Source organism: Vanellus vanellus, assembly GCF_965231255.1.
Source record: "Vanellus vanellus genome assembly, chromosome: 3".
NCBI classification, from domain to species: Eukaryota; Metazoa; Chordata; class Aves; order Charadriiformes; family Charadriidae; genus Vanellus; species Vanellus vanellus.
Window position 1 is genome coordinate 102,192,403 of NC_138907.1, and position 21,083 is coordinate 102,213,485.

Sequence of the window (21,083 nt, forward strand, 5' to 3'; positions counted from 1 at the left end):
CTAAAACATCAGTGCGTTATCAACATTATTCTCATCCTAAATCCACAACACAGCTAATAGGAAGAAAATTATTCCAGCCGAAACAAGGACAGGTGTCCACTGAACACCAGCTGAGACTAGAAGCAATTCTGGTTAAAAACCTCCTCTAGTTTACAGTATAGTGAAGGTAATGCCAAAGTGGAAAAAGCCATCCTCAACAGAGGCTCCTGGTACTATTTAGGAAGAAGGGGGATGATCTCCTTATCTTACAAGGTTAGGAAGGAATGCTACAGTCCACTGCAATAGAGTAATATTTTTTACAATAACTGCCATTGGCAGACCTGGATAGTTTATACCCAAGACAGCAAAGGAAATCCCTTGCTCTGCTGTTGGTCATTTTTAATTAAACTTTCGGTATCAGGGAAAAAGTGCTCATGCTCAGTGTTCAAAACCAGCTTGATGACCAACTGGGTTGCTCAACCCGAATTCTGAAAGGAAAAGTAACACAAGAGTCAATGAGTACAAAAATAAGGGCTAATCATATATTCAGGGAAGAATAAGTGGGAAAAAACATCTTTTCAAATATTGCTTGTTTCACCCTTTTTCAAGATTACAGCTTTTGTATTCAGCTTCATGCATGTGATTGGACTAGATGATCTCCAGAGGTCCCTTCCAACCCTATGATTCTATGATTAAGAGTCAGAAATAGATACTTGAGGTATATACATGTAACGACTGGTTAATGGACAGATGTTTAAAGCAGTTGTCCTGTGAAAACATTTTGATTACATGTGAATATTTCTAGCAGCTTCTAGGACTCAATGATATTAAAGATTTTCATACTGCTGTCACAAAACTGCAAGCAAACCCAGATTATTACGGTCTACTTCTCTTATGCTCCTCCCTCCCTTCTCTCACTGCCTTCCCTTTCCTCCTCTGCTCCCTCCTTTCCTTCTCCCCCTTAATTCTCCCCTTCTCCCTTCCTGTCCCTCTGCCTCTCTTTCCAGAACTTCAAACTCAGTTAAATTTGGGATTGGAAAAAAAAATAATCTGATTTTGGATACTGAATGTGGGATTCAAATGGGGTTTTACACATTTTATGCAAACTTTAAAATATGTGACTTTTTATTGCACATTCCATGACCATATCTTTATGATATTCACAATGACGTGAATCACAATACAGATGCTATTTATTTCACTGCCACTAATTTCAAACCCTATAGATGTACCTAAGTCTGTTTAAGGAGCTCAATCCAAGCAGTGATATGGTTAGGGTAAACCAGAAAAGTACACAATTCAGGCTGTTTAAAATTACCGGTCACAGGTCAGTGATGACAATGAAAATTTTCCTCAGGGTTAAACTCTGACAAATTCTCTGTTTAAAATTTTTCCAGTTTAGCTATATGACATAGTAAAATGCCTTTATAAGTAAAAATACCGTGCCTGGACAAATACCTGTAGCAACATCTATGCTGCTAACAAAAGCAACAGCAATGATGTCAGATCACCATTCTGCAATACATATTACAGACATAACGTATGCCTTCATACGACCGTATGGCACGTAATTACATCTGAACACCAGGTAAACAACCCAACCAGATGATTTTAACTATTTATTTTTTTTAAACACGGTGCCACTTGAGCAGGAACCTTCACTGATACTTGAGAGAAGTGGATTACACCACCTGCTTCTACAGCAGCTACAGCTAATGATGCAAAATGTTGCTAATGACTGCGTGCTGGCAGGCTGCATTTCAATTTCACCTCTTTTAAAGACAGCTTGTGAAACCAATTAATTAATTATTTTCTGCAAATAAAGTTGAGATCCCCAGGTGAAATCCATTACCCTGGCATGCTAGATTATTTATTACAGATTAGATGAAAAAGGAAAAAATAATTATGGGCTAGTCTGAAAGCATCAGCAGAATGTCCTAAAGATAAGAAAAGATTAATCTAGTTAATGAGTAATTATGTTCAGCTTTTCAGGAAGTAAACAAATTCAAATTTTTATGCACATTACCATATGGAGGGAGATGTCTGAAATAGTAGGGAAGTAATTAAAAAAACACCCTGCTCAAACCTGCTGTGGAGCAAACTGAAATGAAGCAGATAAGTAATTCTACAATTCTCATAGACCCCAGTGGAGTAGATAGTGAATTAGAACTAAATACAGTAGTAAACAAAAATTTAATTCCTGAAGCAAGCGCAGCACTTGAAAGAAATAAAAAAGGAGAGGAATTACAAGTAAAATTATTAGTTGTTGAATTTCAGTAGCAATATTATACTTTAAAATATTGTATTTTTAAAAAAATATTTCAATTTTGAAACACTCTAAAAGCTTTTTAATAGAAAACTGACAGTTCTTGTTCAAAGGTGAATCTTCCATGGATAGTGAGGCATTTGAGGGAGTAGCAAGTCAATAGATAAGAAAGGAATCAATAGAAACAAGTTTAAAAAATTAAAAGAAACATTTCATTCTTATTTCTTTCTGCCAAGTTTTTGCTAAATTGATGTTTTAGTCTTTATGTGAGCTGAATTTTGAATAACCATCTCTGTCGGACAACAAGAAGTCATACAGCTTTAGAATGATCTTGGTGACACTTTATTTTTCTGTACATCAGCTTTCATTGATCTCCATACAGCTCCTCAACAAGGCCACAAGAGAAGTATTAATTCATCAGTTGCAATCTGATACTGCAATTACGCAAAATCACAGGAAAGATTATTTGGTCTTTGCGATACAGTCAGATCAGATAGTCACAATGCTCCGTCTTCGATATAGAATAGCCTTTCCATTTAAATTTAAAAAATTATTTTTAATGTTTAAGAGTTCATTCAGTGTATCCATAAGATTTTCTTAAATCAGAGTCCACTCCCAGGATGAGCAGACACATGGCTGGGCTGCAGGACGGAGTTCTGTGATCCAGACTCCATCGCCTCAGCCACAGACAGGCACTCTCGTCCCATGCTCATGGTCTGCTCCCCTCCTTTTTCTCATCCTCACAAGGATAATGTGAAGCACTCATTCATCAATGAATAAAATGAACAGTTAGTCAAAGAAATGAGTTATCAGTGTGCAAGTAACTGAACCCTTTATAGTCAATTGAGCTAGTGACCAACATGGCAAGTTAATAGGTTTTATTAATGGGTAGAAGAGAAAGATGTTATCACAAGTCTTCCATTGTACAACTTCATGTATGTGAGATCATTCCCCTTTCTACAAAATATTCCTCCTGATGTGCATTGCATGCCAATTCACACCCCACCCCCCAATTTGGGTAATGATAATCAGAGATCAAATCATAAAGCATTCTGAACACCTGCAAGAAATGCAAACCTCTGGCTAGGGCAAGGGGGTCTCTTCCAAAACACGATGGCAGATACCTTGATTTAAGAATGGAAGAAGAAGAAAATCAGTCTCCATGGCACCTACTGCAGCTCTTCAGTAGCTTGCTTTGAGAGATTTGCTGCCTATTTGCGCCAGTGAGGTCCTTGTAGCCACAAAACATCCCTGTGCTGAACAGCTGGATGCCTCAGGGGTATATATGCTAGCAAATGTGAGGGGTAGAGGAAAACTCACTTGTTTTGCTCTCGAGAACAGAACCTGTCTAATCGTAAGGAACAAAAGCAGAAACACCACTGACCAAACTACCCATGGACTTACATTAAGCCACATTCTGTTGGAAAGTTTGCTCTTGAAAAACGTGCCAAGCATGCTAATAGCTTAATATACTAGATGACTTGAGTTGCTTGAAATAAGGATGGAGATGAGAACCTGCGATACTGCTGTGGAGGAGAGGTGAACGTTTTACTCCAAGTACACCTTGGAAAAGAACTGCTTTTTGATGCAAACTAGTGCCTTTCAAATAAATATTTGTTCTTATGAAGTACCTCTCTGATCTCAGGAAAGATCTTCCCTTGAGTAACCTGCCCACTCCAAATTCACGCCAATAAGGCTCTCCATACCAGACTGCCGTGCATCCTGTGCGTGTGTGCATACCTAAAAGCCACGCTCTCTGTAACACAGCGTGTATGTGCATGTAGAGGATCGCACGCACATGCACGTGCACGGACTGAAAAAGAAATATTCTAATATTTGCCTCTTTCCTTTAGATAAAAAATTTCAAACCAGCATTGTATTGACAGAAGTGTGGAAAAAACAGCACTTGTTTCACATGTAATAACAGCATGGCTTTTATCCTTTTTTCTTGCTCACTTAACAATGTGCATATCTTTTTCTGTTCTTCAGAGTCTTTCCTCGTAATTCTGAACCTGCTCTCAGATGTCGGTGCAGTCTGCACTCACTAGAGAGGTGTGGTGCAGCCGTCAGGAAGGAATTTTTCAGGGGATTTATCATTTTTGGTCAAATATGACCTGTAGTTGGTAATTAAAAGATACTCCAGTCTCTTATCAATCATCAAAAATACAATATACATCATCTTAGTTGGCATGGGAACAATTTTTGCAATGAGACAAGAGTGAGGCATGCAAAAGGTCATGACACTGACATGGGTGACAGAGCATTCGCTGAAATGCAACCTAAATCAGAAACACTACTTCAAGTGAACAATAAAAAAGAAATTTTGGTGTTTCTCACAGCTGCACAGAGGAATACTGTGAGAAAAAAAGTAACAGCAGAACACAGGGAGATAATGGGGAAGTGAACAACTCTCTGCTTCGTATTTGGACATGACTGAAATATTTCTGTTTGAACCCTTTAAAGCAAACAAACAATCTCATGGACATGAACAAATACACAAAAGTTTGATGCAAAACAAAGTTTTATACCATTAGAAGCAGCTGAGAAGCTCGATTGCAGCTTAAGCTCTTCAAACTGTGTTCACTACCCCTAGTACATGAGTACCCCAAAATATGTACATGTCTTCACAAATCACTCTGATATCTATACCCGTAAATATTCACATTTATAGATGAGGAGTCTGTGTTCTATGAGGAATCTGTGTACAAGTCTTCCAAGTCAAAGACCAATGCTTTTAAACACAAGACATCTATATTCAGCAAAACTAAAAACATACAAAGAATAACATTTTAATTTTTTTTAAAGGATGTAAAAGGACTTCTGCATAAAAATGCATGGAACTAGCAAAGCATGTGAATCACTCCAAAAAAGCATTTTATCTAGTTCTAGAAGATATTAACATAGAAATATAAATTTAATAGACTAATGTTATTTACAGCCTTCCAAATCATCCATGGCGTAACTAAAACATTAAAACGTACTGATGTCTGCTACTTCTCTGTCATAAAAGATGCAGAAAAATTACCAGAAAAAAATAAGCAGCTTTTTGAATTCCTATTAAATTACAATGACACTTAAGTACATATGGAAAGCTTTTCATATGTAAAGCACAAACCATTTCATAAATGTGGGAATAAGATTATTACATCTATTTTTATCTGGGAAACTGAAAATATACAGGGTGTGTGCGTGTCACACCGCTGTCCTGCACAGGAACATCTGAGTCAGCCCGTGGCTAATTAGTTTTGTGACTGGAAACAGTCTAGTCACGCTAACATGATGCTCTGGGAAGGTGAAAACGCCCTGCTCCTTGTAAATCTCCTCGCTGCACTTTATACCGTGCCATGCGAACAAATCCTCGGAGGTTAATGGCTTGTTCTTACAGAGAACGTTGAGCATCCCAAAGTCCCTCTGAAAGCAATCCCTGCAGCCACGCAGCAGCCTGAGCCTCACCTCGCCCTCCAGTCCTGCATTTAAAATTCTCTGCACCTTCTCTTTTGGCTGACTGTCACGTTGAGTGATGAGGTACGCCAGCAGAAAGCTCAGGCAGGGTTGGTTGGGGCTTGCAAAACGGGTTTCTTCAAGCAAACTCCATCGTTTAGAGAAAAGTGATTGTACAAAAAAAGATCTGATCTCCTGAGTGATTATGAATTAGTTACCCAGATGTGCTGACTGTAAGGCTAGCACCCAAGTGGGTTAGGGTCAGATTTATTCTTAGTATCTGCTCTTTGAAGACACAACAGTGTCAGGCTTGTGTTGTGCAGGGAGTCAGATTTCATTATCATAATGGCCCCTTCTGGCACCAAAATCTGTGAATCTCTTCCTTTTATCAACCTCAGCTGATTTTGCTGTCTGGAAATGGTTGCAAAGACGAATGGGGCCCAAATCTGGTAACAAACGATGAGTTTTTAAAGGATACAAACATTGATTATTGTTTACCCAGCTATTTTCCAAAATAACTTCCAATAAGATCAACTAGAAAACTCAAAAAAAAAAAAACCTAAAACAGGTCAACTAGAAATCTCAAAAGGAAAGCAAAGACAGGGCCCATGGAGAGGACGGGTGAATACAGAACAAGAAGCAGCAGCATACAATCGAGAAGTAAAGAAGACCGATTTATACAAAAATCGTATTTGTTAAAATATCAGAATCACAGGTAGCCTTGGTGGGGAGAGATCGTGGCTACATGAACGAGCTCAAAGTTAAAGTCTTGCTGCTTGGACTTTGTGGGGAATGAACCTGCAGCCCAGGGAGGCTCACTGGATGCAGTGCTGAAGGCTTATTCCCTGGAAAAGGCCAGGCACAAAGCACCCAAAAGCACGCCTGAAAACAACCAAGCAAGCAAAAACTGCAAATGAAGCACTGAGGAACATTTGGCAACTTGAAAACAAACAAAACGTTTAATTGGAGATTTTGTTGGTTTTGTGGTTTTGAGCAAATTTGAGAAAGGAAGGAAAAAGAGGGTATAGTTTATTAACATTAAAGCCCTTCCCGGCAAACTTACTGACCTTCAAGAGCCAACCAGGTCTTTGAAATCAATTTAAAATGTCCTAAGTGAAATGCCATGCTCAATTTTCATAATGCGTTAATTTAGTTAAAGATGTTAATAATTACCATGAAAGAATTTTCGCATACATCAGATTCATAGGTGTTCTGCATTTCAGCCTGTGTGGTGCAATATTTACTGTGGCAGCTGCTGACAGCAACTTTTTCAATGAAATTCCAAAGTACGTGCTTGTGTGTGTGCACGCATATTTATTTATGTAAATATTATGTAACCTCTTTACATAGATAATTTGAAAATTATTTAATGTCACTTTTTTCCTTTTTCATGGGGAAAGGTATTTCTCCTATTGGGTTTATATAGTTTATAGCCATAAGATTGACCAAGCAAGGCGCTATACATGTTTCAGGCTAAAATCCCATCCAGAGCCACAGATGAGCAATTTAAAACCAAAACCAGAACACATAAATGCTTGTTACTTACATTGAAATTGCTACAGACTTCCTTCATAGCTGTTGATAAATAGATATGCTTTGATACGAAAACATAATTCAGTGTATTTTTACTGTAACTTGGCACTATAGGATTTAGAGTCAATGGAAGATACTAATTCAGAAAAAAAAAAAAAAAATAAAAAGTACTGGATTATGTTTAATCTGTATATTACAGTGCTTCCCATAGTTCCAAAAGTCTCCTCACTAGAGAAATAACTTAAAGCCTGGTCAAACTGATTTCATGTATAATTTCCAAATTTCCAAACAGGTGAATATTTAGCGTACTTATCAGTTACATCAGCACTGTTAGGACAGCAATGGCTCCAATAGGCATCAACAACATGGGCTTTGTACTTCTGTGCCATATGAGGGGTTTTCTTCCTAAAATTCCTAAATGACACACATTCACCCAAGACTGATCAAAAGGCAAAAGGTCTGCCCAAATTTGGATCTACTGAGCAAGGAAAAACTATGCTCAAACCTATTCCACTTCTTTTTCATGCATTACAGTATGGATCCACACACAAACTGTCTGAAAACAAGCAGCTTTGAGCAAGTTCCACTTGGGTTTTTAAACGTAGAAACTCTATGTGAACATCAGGGTGAACTGAAATGCAGCCAACAATGTTATCGTTACTTCTTTAAAACAAGACAGAGAGATTTCTGTATTTGGAATTAAAAAATGCCACAACTTTTTGTTTCTCATTCAGTATAGTATTTCCACAACAGATAATGCTACATGACTGTTTGGCTAGATTTTTTTCAGTCGATGTAATTTGCTGGAAATACCCCAAAATCCTTAAACACCTAGCTTTTTGTTCTCTTTTAAAACTAATTACATTCTATGGAAAAAAGTCTGCCAAAGATCATCTTCTAATGCTGATTTCAGATACTCTGCTCAGCTTGGTAACTTCATGCCTGTATTTAAGTACTATTATTATATATTTCAGATATTAGATCTTTTCCCTTTTCTAAATATCTGTATTTTTGTTACCTGTAATCTATTACCTTAAAAATAGACATCTGGGTTATGGACTAGAAAGGAACATATTAAACTGAAATGCTTTCTTCTGTCACTTTATATCTCAAGAGGGACTACCTTGTATAACTAAATGTGGCAACTCACCTCCTCAGATAGTATAAGCAATATCTCTCCGTAGAATTTAGCAGATTATGAAATTTTGATCCATAGGTTTTTTTGAAACACCACTAACAAAATTCGAAATTAGTATGTCTGTCTGTGTACACACAATTTTGCATCAGCGTAGTGTCATAATTGTCCATGAAACTATTTCTCAAGGTGTTTGGTTTTGGTTTTATTTAATTTAAGAATACGCAGCATTTAAAAAACAAAATCCATGAACTATTTTGGACAGTTCTACCACAACAACTAAATTTCAGATGCTCACTTCTTAGTTTTTTTCTTTCATTTTGCTTGCTTGCATGCCAGCATGCATGAAAAAGTGCACGTGTGCTTTTAATATATATTTTGCAATCATTTCACAAGCCTTAGACTACAAATTGAGAAACTTCTCTATGGAATTTTCCTTGCACTGTGTATGAGATCAGCAAGCATGTGTAATGCAGCAGAAAATGAAGCCTCTATCCTCAGTACAAACTCTTAAGGTTTGCTAGCAGAGGAGTAAATAAAAAAGTTACAGCAGGCTGTTTGGACTCGTGTTATTATTTTTTTTAGTTGCTCACACTGCATGCAATCAACAAGTGTACTGTGGCACGATTTAAGAGAAAGAGATTATTTAAATATTTAAAATCAGATTCTTAATGATATATGGTCAGGTCCCTAGGCGTCAATCTTGCAAACATGTATGCATGTTAAGTTAATGGAACCTCTTGTGTACATATATTAAACTATTTAAATCCTCTCAGGATTAGGGATCTAATTTTGTTTCAAGAAGAAAAAAAAGTTTCTTCTTTGAACAAGTATTATTTTTTCCCCTCTCTGCCCTTTATTAAATACCTATAAAATTTCTTTGCAAGTTTTATTAGATGTATTGCTTGACAAAAGGAGATGAAAATCAATTGTGTGTGCAAGTAATTTTTGTAATTAAATAGGCTATTGTAATTTCTGATACACAAATGCTCTATCTCTAAACTTCATCCTTGTTGCCAAAAACTTTGATTTATTGTGAAATAAAACAGAGGGCAAATAACACAGTCCTATTCAGAAAATATACATCCTCTAATATTTAACCTAGTAGATCTACAATCGATAATAAAGATCATAAGCCTGCCAATAAAATCAAGTTATTTGACCAGCAATTCAAAAGCATCGCTGTATTTCTAACATCATGACTGTGTTTTATCACTGCTTACTGGTAAAGACAGAGGATGGGGAAAAGACTCAAACTCCCTACCGCAAGCACTTGCTTCAGGGGTGCTGACTGGCATCCTCCAAGGCACCCACGTTTCTTTACAGACCTAAGAGGGAGCTCACATTCCCGTGTCACACCAGGAACTGCATTCAAGAAAGATGCCAAAAGTACCTACTCACCTCTGGCTGAGGTGCATGATGAAAGGAGAAAAGGCAGAGAAGAGAGGAAAGAGAGTCCAAGAGGAGTGGCGGGGTGAAGAGGGAGGAGAAGGGAAGAGGGATGTATAGGTTTCCTGTAAGTATGGTCACTTCAGGGGGTGAGAGCAGAAATGTCTGCATATGCATAACTTTCTTGCCTTATTTCCATCCATCTGATACCGATGGAGTGACTTCTGCTCTACACATGACAGCACGGAGCAGAGCCCAAGCTGAATCGAACGCTGTCCCATCTGCATTTGTCTCAAGCTGTCCCCTTCCACATGAGGCTGTAAGACTTAAGTAATCCAAAGCTGCCAGCATTATCACCCTGGGTGCTGGCTCCAGAGTGTTATGGTCCCTCAGGAGGTCTAAACAGTGTTTAGTTGCTGCACTGGTTTCTACTAGGAAGCCTCCCAGCAACTGAAAGGACTGGCAGAGATCCCTGCTCCCCCCACGTGCCTTTCTCGAGTCCCAAAACCAGCACGTTTTTTCCTTCCTTTTTATTCCTCCAAAAAGCAGTCGGAACCCTGGCTTTGCAAAGCTCTCAAATTTACACAAAGGAGTTTCCTGGGCTCTCAAAAGCTCATTGCAAAGACACTGTTTAACTCCCCTGAACTTCAAGTCACAGTACCGAGTCCTTCCTTGGGACAGAAATGCTGTGACAGGAGGTTGCAATCCTGCATCGCAGCACTTCAGAGCTGGACTGCACTTCCATCATTAAATTTGACTTATGCATAAGAAAGCAAATCATCTGACTAATTACCTACTGTCATTCAATAAGCCTAGAATTCACGAACAAATTAGGTGATGATATTACTGCAATCACACAGTGCATCATAAAATCTATCATAAAATACAATATTACTTGTGATCGTATAGCGCTAAGACATGAAATAAGGTGATAGCAAATAAATAAACAAATAGAAGAATCAGTCATAACCCCTGTTTCATCTCTACACTTAGTTTTCTCATTTCAAAAGTATCTCCTTTGAGCAAAATAATATAGTTTTTATTACATTATAAAGCAGCTTTCTGTAGGCTCGTAACAGTACATACTACTGTAAGAGTTGGATCCGTTGATGCTTGATATTTTTAGGCCTATCCTCAGCAAAGACAGGTTACAGATCTCTGTCAAACAGACACTGTGCAGCCACATCTACCTGCCTATTATTTAAAAGAAACCCACACCCTCGACAGTGACTTTTCAGGCAATTATTGTGTGGCTGTGCTAATCCACCGTTAGGCAGCGCCAAGAAATTATCAGAAGAGCTTCAGATATTATTGTGCTCTGTCATGCTGGAGGGAGACCTGGTTGCTTTGACACGCGGTATCCCCCCCGGCACTTGAGGGAAATCAGATTTGCTGGCTGACACTGTCACTTCTGTTCGCTGCCTCCGATGTCTCTGATCAGGAGGTACAGCTCACTAGCAGTGAATTCCACACAGCTTAAAAAGGGCTGTCCCTTGGTGGGCATTTCCTGAGAAAGGTCCCACAGAGAATCAGCGGGGACTTGCTCTTCTTGCGCTGGTTATTTCATCTCATCCTAAATTTTTATTTCTGGCTTATTGAGCATCAAAAGCCGAGCAGGAAAACACTAACTACAGTACCTTCTGGGGGCTGATGCCACTCGGATTCACCTGAATTAGAAGGTGATGTCTAGTGCTTTACCTAGTGCTTAAGCCATAAAGGGAGTTTATTGAGCCGAAGTGCAGGCTGCTCGGCAAAGAGTGCCTGCAGCTCCAGGAAACAGCAGGAAAATAAGGCTGAGATGTTATATTTGCCGTTTGAACTGAAGGCACACCCATCTGGCTACCTGAATGCACAATCCTGCGCTACTGTTCAAGCCCGATTGCTGGTGGATGAAGCAGATATCAAAGTTTTCTTTTCATCTCTAAGAGATACGGTGCATAACTTCTCATATTATCCTATCGCCCAGCTTCATCTCTTACTGTAGGATCGCTGGCAGAAGTGGAAAGGCCTGAGGAGATCTGGTGCTGCAGTTAGCAAAAAAAACTGGATAAAAGACGCACCACAGAAGTTTTCTGAAGGCAGCTTCGTGCCCACACGCCTTGCTGGGGAGAGCAGGGGTCACCGTAGACCTTGTTTTTGAGGTATCTGTTCTGGTTCCCTCAGGTCGCACATCTTCTGGGCAGCCAGTGCAAGCACGCCAGATGAGGAGACAGAGCTGGTTAAGATAATCCGCTCTCAGCTAAGATATGAGAACATGCTGTGTTCTTGAAGATACACCCTCTATATCTGAAGATAAGAAAGGACTTTATGCTTTTACAAATATCTTTGAAAAGTAAGCACTGCAAAGCTACAGTTATACACTAATGTAAACTTTTTTGAACTACTGATGTTCCTCAGAAATTACTTTTCATAACTATACCAGTAAATGCATGACTATGATTTTTTTTTATCAACTAAAACCACAGAGTCAAGAAAATAAAAACTTGTTATCTGACCACTCTCAGGCTTTTGGTTTACAACTATAACTCTTTTTGAATTGTGATATATACTAATTTAATGCTTTTCTGGCTCAGTATTCTCATCTATAAAACTACAAACACTTTGGTCATGTTCTTTGATGGCTAAGGATAAAGGAGAGCATATAAATTCTGAATCTACAATTTGTACTTCAGTAGTGGTACGCCTGTACTTGCTGGCACCAATCAGGAAGACTAAGATGCAAGTAAACTATATTATACACAGACAGGCAGAGAATCATAATGATGTTTACAGCTGCAGAAAACAAACACCCAGGATATGGGAAAAGATGTCAAACAAAGGCAAAGGAAAGCAGAGATGGCGAGTTTGGTTGCTTCCACGTCTATATTTATAATGCAATCAACACTACTGTAAATTCAACTGGCTCACTGATCAGCAGACTGTGTACTGAAAAATTATTAACTTTGTTGATCAAGCAAGCCATAGCCAGATCTTGCAATTATTTTTTTCTAAACAGCTGTATAGAGGTGAGTCATTTTATGGATGTCTGCAGATCCTACAATAAAGTAGCAAGCTCAACGCCAGTTACGCCCCGTTACTCTTGTGATGGCCACTGCTTCTTTCCTCCCAAAGGTAAATTACGGTAGGATTTTAGAGTAAAAGCCCTCTGAGGTCTCAGGCATGCTGACAGCAATTTTGAAAATGTGGACTTTAACTTTTATTGCACAGAACAGCACCTTCTTATTAGAAAATGGTTATAGGCATACTTTATCAATAGGCTAAAAGGAAAGGTGTGATTGCAGTGATGTTAATGGCAAGGTCTGCGCTTCTTTTAGAGGTAAATACTGAAGTGTTCTTGGACTCCTCTCCCACCTGTGCTGGAATACTTGCAGTACTCCTCAGGGAAAATAACACAGTGTTAACCAAATTGTTCTGAAGTAATTACAAGTGAAGTAGATACTTGTACCCAGATCTGATATATGAGGAAACTTAATACATGTAACTCAGTCACATTCAACCCCGCTCCATCCAAACAGGAGAAAGGGAAATTCTGAACTGGCAGCTCTCCTTGGATTTTTGTGCTTTTTGTTTTTCTCCATGTCAGCAGTTCTCCACTTTCCATGTAGTTTCTATCATACTGTATTACACAAATACTGCTGCAGTATTGCAGATATCTGGATACCAAGATATGCTCATTTAAAATTCTGTCACAGATAGTATAATATTTTAGTTTCCAAACTCTGATACAAAACAAGCAAATTTAAAGTTTAAAATTGACCAAAATGTGTCCCCCATCCCTCAGAGCATCACTTTCTATGTTGGAAAGCTATTAGAGATCAAAAGCTCTGCTAAAACTGCAAGAGATCAAAAAAGGCCTACGGCAATAGGAATGTGAAGTGATTAAGCCTATAGTTCTTCAGGCAAGATTGTTCCCTGGCTGAAAGAAATTAGAAAAACTCAGATCTCTTGAGGATAGGAATTCAGAAGAACAAAAAAAGCACTTCAGCATTGTCGGGGTTTTTTGACAAAGGAGAAAAGGAGAGGGACAAAACCCAAATACGCTGGACTAGGCACTGAAAGAAGCATTCTGCCTGGGCAAAATTATTTTAAATCAACAGTTTTGTATTCATAGCATATTTTGACCTATTACTGCTTCAGCACATTGTAGTACAAAGTTATTGCTGAATACGATAAAGAACATTTTAATCTACTGAATGTGCAAAAAGCATAAATGACTTTTTAATAACACTTTTGCTTTGACTAAGATTTATGTCAACGAGAGAAAAGATTTTAATGAAAAAATATTGCTACAAAGCAAATGTGTATGCTTACTGCTTATATATATGTGAATGAGACAGACATTAATAAAGAAATACAGCTGCATGTAAGATCTGGCCTTTAATTTTCCCTATTCCATTTTTTAAATCCATCATGGAGTTGTGATATTTTGATAACACATTACCACAGTTATGACATAAAAATGGCAATACCTAGAAATTAGTTAATTACATCTTTTAATATAAAATATGAATATCAAAGATGTTGAAATTGTCTTGCAAACCTTTGACCTGATAGAAACCTGTGAGTAAAAAATCACTGCAGCCGATTAAAAATTATTTTATCAGATTCCCACTCCTCAGGATAGCTCTAGCCTCTGCTTGCTTCTCAGTTGTGGATCCTTCCCACCTAACGGGAGGGCTATGAGGAAAAACTGTGGGTTTCATGTTTAGAGCAACTGCGTACAAGAAATGCATTTCACAGAAGTCCCAGGCTCTCCTGGTTATAAAAGTGCTTGCAGACGTGTCCCGTCGACGGCAGTCCTCTCCGCATTACAAATTCACTGCTGTGACTGCTCTGGGATTACCCTTACATGGAGGGAGTGGGAGGGTAAGTGGAAAAGGGGACAGGAAAGTAAAATAGTGTGAAGACTCCAAAGGCAAATCCAAGCAGATAAAATACCTGAAAAATGACACCGGGTCACACAATAATAGTACCAAAAGCAAAACACATGTCCTCTTCCAATGCATGGCAGGTGCCCTGTGTGATTAGAAAAGCCGGGACATGACCTCACTCTCTCTAATAAATCTATCAAAAGCTAAAAGTTGTGTTTCACCTGGAAACCATACGCATGACTGCCATGCTGGTTTTCAACTAACAGGGAGTCATTTAACAGAAGGTGAGTAGAAGTGAATGATGAATATACCCTTCAGTGCAGCAGCTGAACCAAACAGCACCTGCTGAAATCCTTGTGGGGTAGAATATTTTGGCAGGGAAAACGTTGCCTATACATCTTCAGCTGGGAACTGAGTCTGTCTACGTGTTACTCTCTGCTTAAAAAAGATACCCACTGTTTATCAGACACTCTACAGATAATACAGAAAACTTCTGAGTGGGATGACTACTGCATTTATCTATTTTTCTCTCCCTGAATTTAGCAGAGTGCTCTAGCTTTTATGAACAACAAAATGCAGCCCCTCTCTCTTGGGACTTGGACTGCTGCAATTAATAAGCTGCGTCCTTAAAGGGGGCCTACATGAAAGGTGAGGAGGAACTCTTTATGAGGGAGTTCAGTGATAAAGATGAGGGGTAAGAGTTTTAAACTGAAAGAAGGTATATCTAGATTAGATATTAGGATGAAATTCTTTACTTGTGAGGATGGCGAGACACTGGATCAGATTGCCCAGGGAAGTTGTGGAAGCTCCATCCCTGGAGGTGTTCAAGGCCAGGCTGGATGGGGCTTTGAGCAACCTGGTCTGGCGGGAGGTGTCCCTGCCCATGGCAGGGGGATGGAACTAGGTGATCTTTAAGGTCCCTTCCAACCCAAACCATTCTATGATTCTATGTAGACAAGCATTGCCACAAGCACAATTCATTATTGTTGTTCCAGTCTGTCTTCAAATTATATTTAAAATAGTTGGCAAAGAGTATTGTTGAGAAGATAAAAAAAGATTGCTCAACACATCCAAGTTTCTTTCAGTATAGAAACATCACTCTTCATCCAGGCATGTAAAGAATTTCATTTTCTTTCGTACTAGAATGCAGCCAGTACTAGATCCTTTGTACTGTACTATACATGTGACCAAATGAGATCCATAGTGAATAATCATTTTTTCTGTAATACACTTCTCGCTCTCGCCTGAAACAAAACAAACCAAAAAACAACAACAACAAAAAAAACAAAACACAAAAGAAAATCTTTCCTTTTTTATTTGATTGCAAAATGAGTCAACTGTTTTTATTTAACTAGGTCCACTGCTCTAGAAGACAACACAGGCATCATATTTTGTACATAACTCTCTCTTTCTCATGAGAATTCAAGGAAAGTCCTTTTTGACTTACTAAAGGTCTACCGACAGTGGGTCGAGCAAGACATAACAACATGTTACACTCGCTTACATTGTAACTTAATTCTTTCCCAAGGCTCCAAGTTTTTCAACCCTTTCTCACACTAAAAAGCCCCATCATGAGTAATTCAGCAAAAACAACTGCCTTTTTTGAGTTTCCAAAATGATAACACACTAACCATCTAAATTCCTAGTTAAGCTTCTAAAAACAAGTAAGATTTTAAAAGTCTCACAACTGTCACTGATTTTGTGAACCCAGGGCTAAGACTGCTAGTCTACTTGAATAAAATAAAATCAGTGAAAAGTACTGCATATTTATCAAATAGCGTGCAGCTTCTTGCATTCCATCAGAAATTCCCTCAAGTACGTCAGGGAAGTCTTTCAGTGTTCTCTGGCTTGTGCTGCAAACCAGCAATCCTTGGGTTGTCTAAACAACATGGTTCTTTAAAAAACAGGTTTGAATTCTCTCCAGGAAGAGTTGATCCTTATTTGGATATCAATCTAAAAGACTCAGAGCTATGCATTCTCTCTACAACTATGTAGGAATGTCTGGGTGGTGGAGAGAGGAATCCAGTTAATGAAGTAAGAGAAAAAACACACTGCCAGAAGGACCCTTTGGTGCTCTGTCCTGTCCTTTCCCTGTTGCCTCACCCTGTCAATCACACCTGAGAAGATAGTAAGAGCTGCTGCTTGCACACATGTACAAGCCTCATAACTGATGGGTTTGAGGCAACTCTTATGAAAAGTCATATAGTGAGAGGACACTTCATTATTGAAGTCTCTGTGTTACTTTATAGGAAGAGAAGGAAGTTTCACATTAACCTGACACAGATGAGTAATCATCTTGATACCATTTCCCAGATGAATAATCATCTCAGGAAAAACTGCTAAACGTTATCAGTTGCGGTTCAGACAGCCCAGTCAGGGTGAGTCAGGCTGTAGAAGCACCTCAAGCTTCAGAGAAGCCGGAAACCTGCCAATGATTAAAGGCAGAAGCCTCCAAAACACACAAGAAATAAGGCTACTGGCTTGTTTGCAAAAGTCTGTCCATCATTAAGGTCAGACAGACTTTGCAGTGCCATTTCCCCACGTGGTTATACCAACATCTGAAAAAGACTGGTGTCTCCCCAGTTGACGCGGTCACGCCAAACAGCCTCCTTGTATGAACACAGGTTATGTTGACAGAGGTGGGTGGTTGGCGCGTTGTATCATTGGGAGATGAGGTCTTGTTACACCAACAGTAAACCCATTTTGTTGACATGTTAGGTTTGACCTAAGGCACTCTGCTAACATCATTCTGACAGCACATCTCTCCCGCAGAAGTGCTGTAGTACAGATGTAATGTAATGTATGATACAGTGCCCCTACTCTAATGTAGGTTAAGAAACATATATCACAAGCATGGATTCATCTCCTTAAAATGGTTAAAATGGTTAGCTCGTTTTTCTAGGATTTAATAATATTGATCATTTTCTGTAAGAAAAACTCCATTATTATATTGCCTATACTTACCATGAAGGTGATGTGCATAATTTTTATGCAGATTATGCATTTAAGAAACACGTAAGTCACAAGATTTTCTTACAACACTTTTTCATAGTCACTGTTTTTAGTCGTGTAGCACAGCCTTATAAATGATTTTCCTCTTTAGTCAGGAAAAATCACTGTCAGCAAGCAAGTTGCTTAATGTTGTTTACAACATACCGTAAGGTCAAAATTAACATATGTAATGATCATTTTAAGGAGTGACACTGTGATGCATCAAGCATGAAAGAGGTCAAGAGTAAGTCCACTAATAATGTCATCTTATCCTTATATATCTCCAAATATTCAAAAGAATCTAGGTTTCAACTGGCTCAGTCACCTTCATGAGTTTTTGGGCTAGTTTATATATATAAATATATATTGAATGGATTCCTTCATGAGGTGCATTAGTGCAGAAACATTCTCTGCCTTTGTAGGAGCTGGTTTCCTACTGCCCCAAGTGTTCAGGTAGCCCAGGGAAATCAGTGCCTGAACTCAGGTACTTGGATTTGGTGCTGGAAGTTTGGTGGTATGAATATGCCTGTCTCCAACAGTCTGTTTATTTTCCCACAGAAGTTTGGTGAAATTCCCATAGATTTTGCTTAGAGCTGTATTGGTTTAATGTGATTTGCTGAAGAACTTTTTTATTCTTTACAGGTGTCTGTTTTTCATGTGTAACCTTTTCCTATTTCCTTTGAATATTCTCATATGACTACACATCTCCACTACTACATAACAAAGAATCCTGTTTAATATAACTATATTTTTATAAGTGGCTTAGGAGAAGTAGGTTAGCCTGTTTACAAAGTGTTTGCCTGCTGTAGGCATGTCTTAAATACCTTACTTTACCTTACTTAGAAATCCTTTAAATTTTTCTATGTCTCTTCTGCAGACAGAAGAGGCTGAACAACACTATGCCTTTTAGATTTAATTGCTGCTTCCTGAAGCTACCAACCCATATCACGGTATCAAAAGTGTTATGTTTGTTGCTGTTGAGGTTGTGCTGATCAACTAAACAAACCTTTCAGCTGTCAGATTTGACAGTGACACATGCATAACATCATCTTTACGAAGGGGAAGAGCCACAAGCACATCAGAGAGCCAATATACTATGCCCTCGACCTTTTTCCAAAGCAGGGTAAGAATCGCACCTAATTTTTCCTCTACAGCTGCATGCAGAGTAGTCATACTCCTTAAAATGGCATTTTACAAGGCAGCACCACCACCTAAGAGAACTGTTGAAAAGAGACTGGATTGCAAACAGCCAGCCAGATAGGCACAAAAAGCAGGGCAACTAACGAGAAACAGCCTTTCTTCATGGCATTTCAAGACCTTCTAGCAAAACTGAACTAGTCTTGCCAATAGAGTTAACTGTGTTTTTGTGGTTTCCCTTACAGTGGATATGTTGGTAGCTCAGGAGCTGCAGTTGAGAAGGATCACAGAGTATCTTGGGCAAATCACGGTCAAGCCTCACTACATACAAAAGCAGAAAACACCAAATCTCATTCTGAAAGGGACTAAGAGGGAGAGAAGCAATTAATTCTCCTCTTCTTTGGGCATACAGTCATTCTAGACTGTAAACTGCAGGATAAAAGGCCTAGTGACAACTCTATTATGGCAACAAGTTATATGCTTTATCTAAATAGAGTAGAGAGATTGTAGAATGACGTCGCCCTTCCCTGCCCTTTTCAGCCTGTTTCTATTGCACACACTTACATGCATATTTCAGCCACTGAAGTGTTTACAGATGCACTCAAGCTAGAGCCCGTCCTACTGATTTAAAGCCCACAGAGTAAAGCAGAACCCAATTATTTCGCATGGTAGAAAGAAGCGCATGATATACTTGCTAGGGATACTTCTGAAACCTTATCACATCTGTTAAAAGTGGTAACATGGCCCAGGGTCAAGCAGAACTGCATTCTAAGACATCTTTTGGTTTTGGTTTGTTTTTTTTTTAAGCTTGACACTGGGAAGCAACAGGTAGTTTGTACATGCAGCACCCTGTCACCAAAGTGTAAGATGGGTGTACCTTAGGAAACTCAGGATGCAAGTGTCGCTAAGTGGAGACAAGTACATTTGGAGACGTGTCCACATTTCTTATAAATTACTCATTACTCAGAAATCAAGGTAAGGTACCCAACTAAACTCCATTTCCTTGTTGCCTAAACCTCTTTTTTTTTTCCCTTCTGACCTCTCTTTAATACTTTCTGACTAATTTCTGCAAGGACAGTTGGCATGCAAAATGACAAAACCTGAGACTCTCAAGGTACACAAGCTGCGTGTACACCAAGGTGTTATTTTCTTCTAACAAATGGCTACCATGCCCAACTGATGCATGTTCCCACTGACGCAAGAGAGAAACCTTAGGATATATCCTGAAGTTAGACAGAATTGCATCACTTGAGGGATATTCAACTGAGGTCAAAGAAAAGGTGTGCTGATTATCTACCAATTTCTCACGGACTGGTCAGCATTACAGTAAAATGCTAATTATGCTTCATTAATCCCTGCAATTAATCACTGATCCCTTGCAAATAAGGTTAATAACATCAGCGCATGCGATACCAAGGGACTGATCTCAGTCTGTGAAAACCTTTCTGTTTGACTTGTTAGCAGCTAGACCATATTTTCCTGCCAGAAGAAAAAGAAAGCCTCTAGTAAAACACCAGCTAGATTACTATTGCCACTTTTTTTTTTTTTCCAATAATATTTTTCATGTTTACCTTTCTTGCATCTCGTATCATCTTCCGAACAGTTTCCTTTATGGTGTAAGGCTGTGCTCGTGGTGGATGAAAAAGCAGATCAATATTCGTGCTACCAGAAATTCCAGGCATCAGGTAGGGCCAACCTAAGTCGAGATTTGGAGCTTCCACATCTGATTCAATAGGCCAGTATGTTCCCGAGGAAGAGGTGTCATCAACGGCATGGTTAGAGGAATAAATTGTGTTTTGGGGAAGTTTGTGAACATTGTTCAAAATGTAATCAATTTCCTCATCTGCTAGGAACTCTGAGCATCTCTCTTTGGAAAGAAATTCTTTGTAGGCTTCTAAACCTCCTTCAATTAAAGCATCAATAGCTACCCGGTACCATTCCTTGTAGTGAGGTTCAATATAGTTGTCCGATCTGCATTCGTCATGTAAGGATGACAGCAAAGATGAAGTTTCCATTTTCACGTATATTTTGTATAGCGTCTCTTAAACTTCCATTCGCGAGCGGATGAAATATATCTGTAAAGACAGGAAAGTAAGAAAACAATCAGAATATTTGTAGTGATCTATAACACGCACACAGATATTATTCAAAATACTTTTCTGGTAATATTGCTGTAAGTTTTTCTTTTATTAAAGAGCTAGATAAAGAGCCTCTTCCACAAAAGGCAAAACTAAACGCATGTGAAATTAAGGGATTTGTTGAAGTTTTTCTAATAAAAGCTACAGCAGCGCTCATAATACACTGAAGATCTGTGCTGGTAACAGCAATACATACCCAATGC

The 21,083-nt window shown here is 38.8% G+C and overlaps 1 protein-coding gene across 1 annotated transcript in view; it reads right to left on the reverse strand.

Moving 5' to 3' along the window:
- FAM83B (family with sequence similarity 83 member B) overlaps positions 1-20,757 on the reverse strand; it is a gene marked incomplete at both ends in the record, with an annotated part of 44,893 nt that extends 24,136 nt beyond the window's left edge. Inside the window, one exon of the mRNA XM_082480827.1 lies at positions 20,314-20,757. Within this exon, the coding sequence (XP_082336953.1) occupies positions 20,314-20,757 (444 nt within the window). The remainder of the gene's footprint in view (positions 1-20,313) is intronic.
- Positions 20,758-21,083: the final 326 nt, after the last annotated feature.